Here is a 13,318-nt window from a genome sequence, read left to right on the forward strand (position 1 = left end):
GAAAAGGATTCTTCCTATTGTTGGATGCTTTGTGATTTTCACACCTTCGTCCATTGTTCTCAAAACGTGCTAGACGGCGTAATTGACGAATATTGATCCCAGTCAGGTTCAACGGGTCGAAGTAGCTATATAGGGTCATTATTAAACTTCAACCATACACCAACACTTCTATAACACAGTACATGATAGACGTGCAGGCATATTATGGCCCACTCTAGACCCTTGCATGAAATCACCCGAAATCACTCAAATATGAGTTACAAGTATGCAGTGACTATATTTCTTAGTTTTTAAGGATCAAGGTATATAAAATTTACTTCAACTCCTTAATTAGCACCTCAAAACAATTTTGAAACATGTCCTGATCATTCGTTCATTAATCTGAGATGTTTGTGACTTTTTATTGTATTTCCTTTTCGCAGTTGACGGAATATGAATGCTTCTATATTTTCTAGAGAGTTTATAACGAAAGGTGTATAAAATATATTTCAACTCCTCAACACCTCTCGGCGAAAAGAAAGTAAAATAAAAGAGAAGTCACAAACATCTTAGATTAAGGAACGAATGATCAGGACATGTTTCAAAGGTGTTTGAGGTGCAAGGAGTTGAAATATATTTTCTATACCTTTCTTTATGAGCTCTTTATTGGTGTGTTGCAAGAAACTTGCGATCAATTGCAAGTCTATTCTTGGTCCCTAAATCAATCACTATTATGTTTTGTAATTAATTGCAAATTAGTAATTGATTGTTAATCTGTGCCTTGAAACACGAAGTTAATACCACGGTCACATTTGATCTACGGCGGCCGTACGGCGAGTCGAAAACAGCCGTTTTATTCATTTTTATTCAAGCCACCTGTGTCATGTATGTATAGCTAGTACCAAAAAAAAATGTTAAAACGGCTGTTTTCAACTCGCCGTCGTAGAGTAAATGTGACCAAGGTATTAATCTGGTTTCTCAGCTAACGTTGTAAAAATCAGTTGTGAAATTGTAACAGAATATTTGCAATTGAATCGCAAATATTTTCTTGCAACATCCACTAAGAAATATATATATGAAACATTCCGACAACGGCAAGGATATAAAATAGAAGTCATAAACATCTCAGATTAATGAACGAACGATCAGGACATGTTTCAAAATTGTTTTGAGATGCTAAAGAGTTAAAATAATACCTTTCGATATGAACTCTCAAAGAAAGATAAAATGAAGCACTATTCCGAGAACGGCAAATAGGAAACAAAATATAAGAGAATTCACGATTTTAATCACGAACATCTCAGATTAATGAACGAATGACCAGGATATGTTTCAAAATTGCTTTGAGATGCAAAGGAGTTAACATATATTTTATATACTTTTTGTTATGAACTCTCTAAGAAATATAAAAGAAACATTCCGACAACGGCAAAAGGAAATGAAATAGAAGTCACAAACATCTCAGATTCAATTAACGAATGATCAGGACATGTTTCAAAATTGTTTTGAGATGCTAAGGAGTTAAGATACTTGATTTACCTTTTGTTACTCTCTATAGAAATAGAAAACATTATTCTGACAACGGCGAAAAGGATATGAAAAGAGAAGTCACTGTGATGTTCCCCCTCCTTTTGTGTTTAAATATCACGCAATGAGCTAATAATGCCAGAGCACAATTATAAACAAATCCTGTTGGTGTTACCATGATATGACCTGGAAATTTTGCTCTTCGAAATTTCAGAGCATCTATGTCATCCGCGGGTAGGATTACTTCTCCCTTACTGCATAGCATACTTGTCTTCTACTCTGTTTTTAATGCTGCTGAATCTTTTTTCTATCAAATCTGATTATACTAAAGTAGGCATTTGTTATTTTTTTTATAATGCAATTTAACATCCACGCTTCGAGCGGGAAGAAAAATTATTTAGAATTTGCGCGCTCTGCAAGTGTTAAACACTTCGCGTGCAATCATCGCCCCCCCCCCCCAAATAAATCCCGGCTACGTAGTACTACACCATCAAATGGATCTCGAAGACTTGACAGAAACAGGGGCCGCGGATGCAGCTTCCGCCAATAAGGGGGGGGGGGGTATTTTCATCCGTTTCCCTGAACTGCAGGTAAAAGCTGATTTTTTTTTGTGGTTCCTTTGAACAATTCAAGATGTAGCCGTGATAGTTACTTTAATTGCTTTATTCTTACATGTTACAAGTTCATGGTTGATACTATGCCGCCATGTCGAACGTCTGCTTCAAAATTATTAACTTTTGCAAATTTCAAAATTCCTTTGCCCGAAAGCCTGGGGTCCTTTGCCCCATCTTCCCCTAACCTTACCTTTTTTGTGTGTAAGAATAAAGCTTAGTAACTGTCAGAGAGCTCAAAGAAATTAACTAACAAATTATATCACCCAAATAAGAGTGAGCTAAAATATTGGGGGAAATAACATGTCGTTTGCCCTGGAAATTAAACATTGTAATGAGCAATGTTTGTGCCGAAGATGATTGTGTATCACGGTTTGTATCTCAGCAAAAAAAATAAATATAGCGCAAAGCGTTAGCTGAAGTTAATATATATACTGGTCTGCTTACAGTGTGACTCATGAACATGACACAGTTCAGCTCGAGCTGAAAATGATAGATCTGATCTGCAACATTGAAATCTTTTCCAATAAGTTATACGAGCGCAAAGCGGGAGCTGATTTTTTTTCATCCTGATCTGGGGACAAATTAAAGGACTATCTTTAGGCCCTATGCTTCTCGCTATTTAATTGTGTCATTCTCTTGTGGTTTCTCAAGTCGTATTTCTGTGTATTATCTTTTTATGCGTGTCTCCCCCTCGCTTTGCCAATCTCTCTTACAACATCACATAACATCACAAAACACAGGTACAACACCCGCGTATTATCTTGTATCCACTAGCACTGGCGGATCCCGGGGAGGGGGCAGACAACCCTTGCCCCCCCCCCCCACTTTCGAGAATCACAATTGAAATTTGTAATGTAAAAATGCCGTGAAAACAAAAATGTGGCCTCTTTTGAAAGTGAACATTTCATTTTATTTATTTCTGCTTCAGCTTGTCAAAATTTTTCTTAGACGAAATGTCATAATTTTGGGTTGAAAACCTTTTTTATCATTTTATTTTTATTTCTTAGTTTTGCTCTTGGACAAAATGTCTTTTAGGTTGAAAACAAACTACACGCATTTAAAGAAAGTGAAACACGATAAGACAAATGAGAATTCTTAAAAAGTGACACTAGTTAAAACGATCATATTAATGAATCATGGGGGAAAACAACTGAACTCCAAATCAGAACGGATCGAGCATTCTCATGATGGCACGAGACGACGAGTGTTCTGGCATCTCCGAGGTCTGGTCAAACCAAGTCACCTCCGAGACTTCTTCAGTTTGTTGACTTGTCAACTAGCGCACCGTTAATCAACCCAAATCGACACCCTTGGATTTCCTGGATTTCGATCTCCAAGAGGGTGGTAAATTTCAAGATATTTACACGAGGTTTTAGTAAAACATCGGCGCGCCGATATATCTTATGATAATCTTCATGATTATTGCGCTATTATCGCGTTCGTTATCGCAATAATAATGCGACGTAAGTATACGAGGTACTTTTTTTTTGGTTTTTGTTTGATATCCTTCCGCGCTGGCAATAACGCGCGTGAACGTTAATGAAAAAATAAACGCATAACGGGCCGGTGCGGCGTTACATGCGTTAAGGGTGTCAACTTTATTTTGGGCGATACTGTACAATACACACAACACCCAGGCATTAATTGAGTGTACTGCACTGTAGTGGGGTAGTGGTCTGGTATGTCGACCCCCAGACCATCCCCATACATATATCTGTATGGTCGAACCGCAGTTCATGACCATGCAGCAATCCCCTGACGTCTTTTTCTTCTTTCCTTTTGTCTTTGACTCCATTTTTATATCCTGTGGATCATTTCCACTCATGGCTCATTCCACAGAACAATCTTGAATCAACTTACTATTCTTCTCGGCCTTCCGAGTTGTTTTCTACATGTATATCTAATTACGCTAGATGTCACCGTCACACATACAAATGCAATTCGCAAGTGAGTTGAAGACAGCATGAAAGGTATGCGGTCCGGCAGCTCGACAGCTAGCTGCGCCGGAGCGGGTGGCCGGTCGGCACAAAGCAATTCCGCAACCAACTGTGTTTTTTGCAAGAGCCGCGTCACACGCGGATAAATATATCATGATAACACGTCTGCTACGTTATCGACTGGTGAATAGATCTTGGTCAAATTTCATACTATTCGCCTTGAAATTATTCATTTAGGGTCTATGGTATCATTATGAGGGAATTTACATATTTGGAATAATAGTATGGCCATAAATATAATTTCAATCATTTCCTTTTTGCAAGTTCTCCGGCTCGCAGATACAACTTCAACTGCAGTTTATTCAATTGTTTCGCCACGGACACAGTCCGGAACGAAAACAAGGCATTAAAATCGTCTAAAATTGCTACAAAGAAGAACAGTTTTAACAATGTAGGGACATATTATTGACAATATGTCTTATGATAATTATTACTTCCTTTCAACATCGTTCACATAAAATCAATAGCGATAAAATGAAGTTTTGACACAAAAGTAAATATGAAGGCGTATGTGCATAGTACACAAAACAGCACTGTCAAAGAACACCCGTCTCGGTAGGCATTGCAGGAGCGAACTCGGGGAAAATGAGTAGGGATAAATCGTTCAAATTCACTATTTTGAAAAAAGAAAATGGGGGGTCGAATCACCTCTTAGTGTTTGGTGGGTTGTAAGGTTGCTATTAATGTAAATATCTCAATATTTTGAATCATCTTCTTAATTCAACTTTAAAACAGCTCTCTATTGACCTGTTGATCAAATAATCCCCACTCAAATGTACACTGTGCATTATTGACCAAGTCTCAAAAGAAACATGAAAGGGGGGGGAGGGTATGTGGTCTGCATACTACACACATACTGTAGGCCTACATACAAATATGCACATGTACATGTAGGCCTGTTATCATGTAGGCAATAGTACAATCATTATAATTGATCATGTCCATGTACAGTACATGAAGATAGTGTTTGTTTGTGTTTTTATTCAAGTGACCATTTCACTCATTAATTTCATTTTGCTCAAGATGAAACAGATAGAGGTAGCCAATACAGTACTGTATGAGTCAATCCTTCATTCCAACATGACAGAATACTGTACATGTAGGCCTACACCAAGGCCTGTTACATGTAAATGGCTGATGATGTACATGTAAGAACTATAGTATACTAGGAAAAAAACAAGGAGTTGAAGCCCCTTGTCCATACCAAGCCAAGACACATCATTTCAGGCCAAGCCTTGCATGTACATGTACATTATTTTACTAACTACATAATGTACCATGTGTACCATGTCTATTCTGCATAGTTTTTCATTCATGCATGTCCATTCTATCTCCATGCGTGACCTCATGTATTGAAAGGTAAAAACTAAAAACACAATGCAACACTCTACCCATGGACCCTTCATACAGTAGGGCCCACGCTCTACCACAACAAATGTCAGACTCATGTCATTGAGCGAGAAGAGGAGAATCTGTAGATATTTTGTAGATATTTTGCAGACATTTGAATGTACATGTAGGCGAACTGTATCAAAACAAATCTGCAAATCCAAAACATGTACATGTACATGTATATCGGCCTACATGTACATGAAGATGCCTACATTGTACATGTCCACAGGTAATACTTCATGTGCAGGGCTGTCAATGTACATTGTATTTGTAGGTCTACCCGGTACAGTGTACATGTACACATGTGCACATGCATGTACAGGGAACAATGTCTACACTCCAAGGCCTGCTCACCCCTGCTGACACAATTTGTTTTTTTACACTTTTAAAAGGCTACATGTATGCATGTACTTTTACAGGAGAAGCATTTTTGTATTAAAACTAGTATTGGGTCCATGGGCAGCAAGGGAAAAATATGGCAATTTGCAGAGAAATTATAATGAGGCTTAATATTATGTTTTACATGTACATGTAGGCTATATTCACCAACCTTAAAATGGACATTGCCAGAGTACATGTACAACTGTACATGTATTAGATGCCTGCATTAAGTGACTCAATATTCACATGATTTTTTTCTTATTCTTCCTTTCATTTGGTTGTTCAAGTACAGTACATGTACATGTACAACATATTTGGTCAGAGAAATACTAAGCAGAGGAAAAGGTACATGTAGGCGTTTGATATCTTTGATTCATCCTGATGAATGCACTGGGTTTGTGTGAGTCATGTGTCGTACATGGAGACACACCTCTAAGAGTAGATCAGTATTGCTGGTAATAGAGGGAGGATGAAGTATTTGCTGAAAACAGTTGGGGTATTAAAAGTAATTAAGGAAATTATGTACACTCAGCTTCAGTTTAAAATACCACCAAAACTATTTTCAGGTCACACCAGTTGCCGAATTAATGTCAACAGTTGCACTGTATGCTCATCACATTTTAGGCTACAATGTACATGTACACAATTTTTAGGCCTTTACTGTATTGTGACAAATCAATGCATAAAAATGTGTATTGATTATGTTATCTTTTGTCAATAGTTATTGATATCACTATATCAGTACTTATATTTAGCGATATATCAATTTTCATAACGATAACAGCACTAGAAAAGAGTGTGCACTTCATTGTAGGCCTATTGTGTACAGTATACTGTACATGCACCAAATACCAGCAGAAATCCCCTATGATTGAGTGTGATGATGTGATCACATACATGTATTACATACATGTACATTACATACATGTAAACCACATCACACCTGTAGAGCTGGAAGTGTGCTTTTATCAGAGCACATGTACATGTATGTACAATACATGTACATCAATCAGTTGCCTCATCATGTTTCATAATGCCATAAAAAGAAAACTTTTGCAGGTACTCAGTACATTATACTTGAAAATACATGAAGAGAATGATAGTAGTATGTACATGTACATGTACTGGTAGGCCTATAATGGTTTTCAATGCACAGCTCACCATATTTTCTTGAACTTGATACATATGGCCTACATGTAGTTCACATAAAGGACACTACACTCATGTACAAATCAATGGAGGCAGCAATAAGCACTCCAAAGTACATGTTCATTGTAATGTTCCAAGAGATGTACACGTACGTCAGCCTACATATTCTTACCGATGACCTGATGGATTTTACACATTTCTGTACATAAACTGCAAACAAAGGCAAGGGCCAATTAGCAAAATAAGAGCAATATAGCGGGCAATTATTTAACAAGGCTTGATGCTTTTGACAGTGATAAAGCCACTAATCAAATGAATCTGTCATCTGGCATAATGCAGCTTGCATTCCTATCCACTGTCTGTGCTCTGTACAAGTAATTACTTTTCATGTATGATGATGTGACCAGAGCTGGTTAGGCTTCAAAACCAGATGTCTGTCAGAAACTGACAGCTCTATTGAATAAATGAATCAAGCAGATCAATAAGAGCTGGATGTACTGTAGAACCTACACATCCACATCCGATACTATTGATGGACCTACAGTTAGTTGTACATGTACACATAACATGTACACAGAAACAATGATTTTCAATGTACATGTACATGTAAAATGAACGTATGTTATTCAAAATGTGAATTATCAGGCATGATCACCTACAATTTAGGCCTCATGTACAGTGTAGGCCCCACATATACTTGTAATCAAGGCCTATCTTGTAATAAAGATAAAAAAACCTAAAAGATAAAAATCTTCCTGAAAGTCATTCAAATTACATGTACATGTAATTATTAAATACAATTTATACATGTACATGTAAGGTTGCTCACCACAGCAAATAAATGTACATGTACATGTAGCCTACATGTACATATAGGCTAGTAATAACATTAAATGTAATCATCCTTGACAGCGAAAAGCGCATGAAATGAACATAAAAATTGAGGCACTGCACAGATGCCACATCGTTTACTTGCCTCGCTTGACGAGTCAGACAAGTCGGGCAATGAAAGAGCCATGCTACCGACTGGAAAAGGGTAACGAAGAAGCTTCTTCCGACGACGGTGGAAAGAGAGCATTCCCATGATGTAATGTACATGTACATGTATTCACTTGAAGAAAATATGGCTGAAATATTATGCAAATTGCCAGTGCAGCTACTGTACTCTATACATGTCATGTATGTATACTTTACGTACAAGAAAATAACACTGTGACCCTTCTCATCTCAGTACCCCACTAAACTGAATTTTTTTTAGAAAATCATTTGAAGGCAAAATGGGTGAGCAGGAAATACATACATGTGTACATATTAGCTCAGTTTTGAATGATTACCAAATGCATCAAATCCAATGCCCAAACTTATTTCCTCATGGGCCCGAGCATGAGTTTCCTCAAATTTTCTTCAGGTTTAAAAACTGTTTCCTCCTCCCCCTCTCGCATTCCTAAGTTGGATTTACATTGTAGACACGGGAATGTTAAGTATGGCAGATTAATTTTGTTGATAAAGCAGCACACTGGATGAGATGTACAAATTGGCCTGAAATGTATGCGACTGTCATTGTATGGTGACCTTCCAACTACATCTACATGTACATTATTTCCCCTGACCAATGTGAATTTTCATATACTTATACAGTGTACATCTGGACAATCTTATACATGTACATCCGATTTTGATGAAATTTTCAGCATTGTGCTTGTCTGATTTTTCTCTATTGGTTCAAATCAACATTTTTCTGAGGTGGACTTGTCCTCTAATATAAACTGAACTTACATGTAATTGCTAAATTAGGCCTACAGGTACATGTATTGGAGGGATTTATATTGCACAAAACTCCTATTACATGTACATGTACATGAACATGTATGTGTACATACATTATATACATGTACACTGTACATTGTACACAGGCATGCATGTATGAAGCCAGGATCAGGCTCATGATGTTGCAAGTGCCTACAGTACACGTGCACAATTCATACATATATACATGTATTAAATAAAACTTCTACATTTTAGGTCTACATGTACAAGCCAATTGCCCTAGTACTACATGTAGTAGCAAGTGCATCGATGGACTTGCATGTACTGTATGCACAAGTTTTCATTCACTCACTGCAATCAAACTTTGCCCCTGTGATTACAGCTTTAGTTTTCTAATCTCATTAGAAAAGGATAGAATTGTCTGACTGAACACTAATCCTCAGAAATATGTTGTTACTCTAAAATAGTGTACATGTACATGTATGGTGTACTTGTACATACATGCATGTACACACCCATTTCTTAACCCATGTGAAGCACCTTATCCATGTGCAGTGAACTGAATCTGCGTGCAGACTTGCAAATTTGCCTTCAACTGTCAATACTGCTGAATTGAACATCTTCAAAATACTGGGTAAGGGCTTGAATTACTGCAAGGCCATGAACTTAGCCATTTTAATTGGCCTCAATGCCCCTCTCCTACACTTGTAGGCCTATGTACATGTACATAACATGTACATGTACACCTTAAACGGCTCTACATGTAAGTATGTACAGTATTTCTGTTTTGGCATTATTTTAGTCAGTAGTGCCAAATACATGTAAATATTTATCAATGAACAGATCCAGTGCCGAAGTGTCAAGTACAGAAGCTGTGTACAGTGTGCCAGTCCAGGACAATCTGACAATCTGACAAGTTCTGTTATATCCGACAGTTACCACCATTAGTAACTGCACTAAAGCCAATCAGAATCTATTTTCCGGATGAATATGTTGATGAAACGCTCCCCTGGCCTGGATTAGTACATGAATGTGAGACAACAAAATTATTTTTGTAATTAATAACAAATTAATCAATCATTGATCTCCGCAAACTGCATTACACTTCAATGAAGTTGTCAAGTACATGCAACTCACTATCCACCTCATGGATTGAGTGTCAATTTCCACTTTCCCAGATTTCCTCTCAGGAAGTAGTTCAAATTGAATTGCTTCCTGATGTAATAGATGGGATTCTTCATTACTGATCAGAAGCTCTGTTACAGTTATTCATTTGTTAAGGGTTAAAACTGATGTTTATACTGAAAGTACATCACACGGACAGATGGATGGCTTCAATCAAATGTACTGTACAGTACAACATGTTCTTTAGGACTAGAATATTTTTTCATTTGTATAAAGCAAGATATCCAAATAAAAATAAAGCCCGTCTCTCTTTTCTCTCTGACTATCTCCCCCAGTGCTTTTGGAAATCAGCCAGATGAAGTTATGTACATGTAGCTGTACTATAATTCTGATTTTGTCAAGTGAGGATAAGGCTGGATAATTTGTATTTTATCAGAATAGGAAACAAAGTAGTGGTAGTTTTATAGCTGTGGTTAGGTTCTGAACCTGAAGGAACAGCTTTCATCTTGCAATTTTAAAAAGTCACTTTCGGAAATATCCTAGTATTAAAATGAAAAATAAGTTTTCAAGGAGCATACATATATTTGATACAATCATGTGCAATGCAAAATTGAACATGCAAGTACATACAAACCAGTAGTGAAGTATTTTTGTCTAATCTCTTAAGTCTGAACCATGGCATGGGACTTGTGTTCACTTTTTAGCTTTTCTATTGTTTTTATTTGTTCATAAAAAAATCAGTGGCATGGATGAAAAAGAAAAAAAGAGAGATCACATGCTGTGGGGGGGGGGGGGGGACCGGGGGAGGGGTTAAGGTGTTGGACCAACTGTAATGTGACTACATGTACATGTACATGTACCTAAACCAAAATTTACTTTCTATCCACAATGAGTTTTGCACTAACCGGTATTTGTGTTTTGAAAGAATAACAAAATATACATATCTTCTTTTTTTTATACTCTCTTTTTTTAAATTGCGACAAGCTTTACATGTATGTCATGGCATTTGCAATATCAGGTAGAGATGTCCCGCATACCGCACCGATTTCAGAGTTCCGTCGACGATGGGTCTTAAACCCACAAGAATTACCACCTGGCCTTTTCGACGGCTGTCGGAAAATCGTCCAACACGGATGGTCTTCCGGGATGATCGCGGCGGGACACATTCTTTTCTTTTGTAGCCTTTTTAGGTCTGATATCTGATAACCACTCCAATACTTGCTGGACCCCTTCCCCTTCCATGGCCATGCCTGATTCAACTCCTTAAATGACATAACTGCTTGGAAGACGGAAATGCTACATGTAGCTTGTATTTTACGATACAAATTTGGGAGAAATCTAACTATGCATCGTCCCAACAGCGGTTGGGCCGATCAGCCCAACCGCGGGTGAGACGTGGATATTTTTTTTCCTTTGTCATCGACTTTGAACACTTACAGGAAAAAAAGTACATTCTTCAGTGCTAGCTCTGTATGATATCCACACAGCGTCACCCCCACGGCGGGAGGGCGATCGTCCAAACCACGGCGGCCCGCGAAAATGTGTATTTTTTTCTTTTTCACTTTTGAAGAGGACAAAATTACATCCTTCAGATGTCCCACCCGCAAACTCCAAGGCAAAGGGAACTTGAACCTTGAAGAGTAATCCCTTTTACCAATTTTGAATAGAAAAATAATGAAAATGGTCAAAAACACACTGTCAAAGTCTTATTCTGAAAATGATAAAATATGGTTATAGCTCATCAGTGATTGTTATTTTCTCAACTTTTCCCACAGAAAACACACGTTCAGTACGATAAGCCTAGGCCCTAGGCGTAGCCTAGGCCTAGGACCTTTTTTTAACTGAAGTCTGACTCTGAAGCTCAAGTCAAGACAGCTGATAATCCTGATATTATCGTAAAAAATAAATATGATTTTATAAAATTGTTTACATATCTATATTTTATACGTAGGCCCTACCTGTGTTTGTGTATTTAAGGTGAAAGTTTGGTGTATTTTATGAAAATAATGTGTTTGATATGATTTGAATTCATGTTGAAAAGACAGGGTTCGGTACGATCCACTAACTGGGGCGCACCGGTGCCCAACCCATCGCCGCGCCGCAGCGCTGCGCTTCCAACGTACCATATCAGGATCTGAAATTTCGAACAGGTCCATTCGAGTAGCATTCCAATCCTGAATCGCCTGCTTTAACCTCATTCTATCCTCTTCCCTGCTTCGGGGGTCCATTTTGCCTGTGTTGTTGGAGCTCCCAGTGGTGTAAAATCCTCGTTTATATCCTTGTAGTCGGTTGTCCTGGTTAATAAATCCAATATAAAACGGAATTCATTCTTGGCCTTTTAATTCATCGTACTTTGGCCTCGTTGATTTTGTACGCAACGGTTTTTAAAGTTATCCTATCTCGATCTCGCGTACAAGTCGATGTACATACTGCAATGGCCACAACTAGCTTAGCTAGCTAGCTAGCTGGGTATATAGCGTAAAGTACTATACGACACGTACAAAATTGAGTCCGTAGATTCGTCGTTAGTTGTTTTTTTTTTCAGGACTGGGCAGCTATCGCTAGCGTCAGCGTCAAAATTGTAATGCGCATGTGCAGATCAATTATTTGAATGGAATGTGGTGCCTTCGTAGGCTGATGGCGCTCTTCAAAAATAAATCTTGGCGCAAACTGCCAAAAAGATATTATTGTTTTTGTTAATTATTGTTTAGGAATTCCCTCATCATTGATGACGCATCGTCAAGACATTTTCGGAAGATTCGTGCTACATTCCTGCTGACTCAGTGCGACATGTAACTATTATAGATATATGCCTACACGCGTTTCCGGTGATGACCGAATATAGAGTAATATTTTAGAAAAATACTTGTTTGAAAAGGACCACGCCCCTTTTTCAACAAACGGAATAAAATATAAGTTAGTCGTCACTCATCTTTTTTTTTCAATATACTTCATTCATTGTATTTTGGTGTTCAGAAATTGCACTCTTTTGTATAGTATTACCTTTAATTTCAATGTTATCGTATAAGGATTCCTTACTGAAATGCACAGCCGTGGAAAATGGAAGACCAATACAGGTGAATGACAACCTTGTGAGTAAATAGATAGATACTTCGTTAATCAGTATTAAGTAGATAGATTCATTAATTGATAATCTGATTTTAAAAAGTGCATGTATTTCTTAACAACACAAGTCAACTTAAAATTCATATAATCCAAAGGGAATAAGGTTAATGAATAAATAAATATAACAAGTTTTCATGCAACTACTTCTCGACCATGCGTAATTCATTGTTAACGCTTATATAAGGTATGATACGAAAAAAGGAAAAGATGGATATTTAAATCATGAACTGTGTTTTCTGAATAGATAGCAGTAAAAGCCAG

General features: G+C 37.5%; 1 protein-coding gene across 3 annotated transcripts in view; it reads right to left on the bottom strand.

Annotated features, from left to right (window-relative positions):
• Positions 1–12,351, bottom strand: part of LOC121414046 (afadin-like) — a 76,288-nt gene extending 63,937 nt beyond the window's left edge. For all 3 annotated transcript variants that reach the window (XM_041607093.1, XM_041607092.1, XM_041607091.1), the window contains exon 1: positions 12,055–12,351. In XM_041607093.1, coding sequence (XP_041463027.1) covers positions 12,055–12,159 — 105 coding nt within the window. In that variant the 5' untranslated portion in view covers positions 12,160–12,351. The remainder of the gene's footprint in view (positions 1–12,054) is intronic.
• Positions 12,352–13,318: the final 967 nt, after the last annotated feature.

Source organism: Lytechinus variegatus, chromosome 4, assembly GCF_018143015.1.
Source record: "Lytechinus variegatus isolate NC3 chromosome 4, Lvar_3.0, whole genome shotgun sequence".
Taxonomy (NCBI): Eukaryota; Metazoa; Echinodermata; class Echinoidea; order Temnopleuroida; family Toxopneustidae; genus Lytechinus; species Lytechinus variegatus.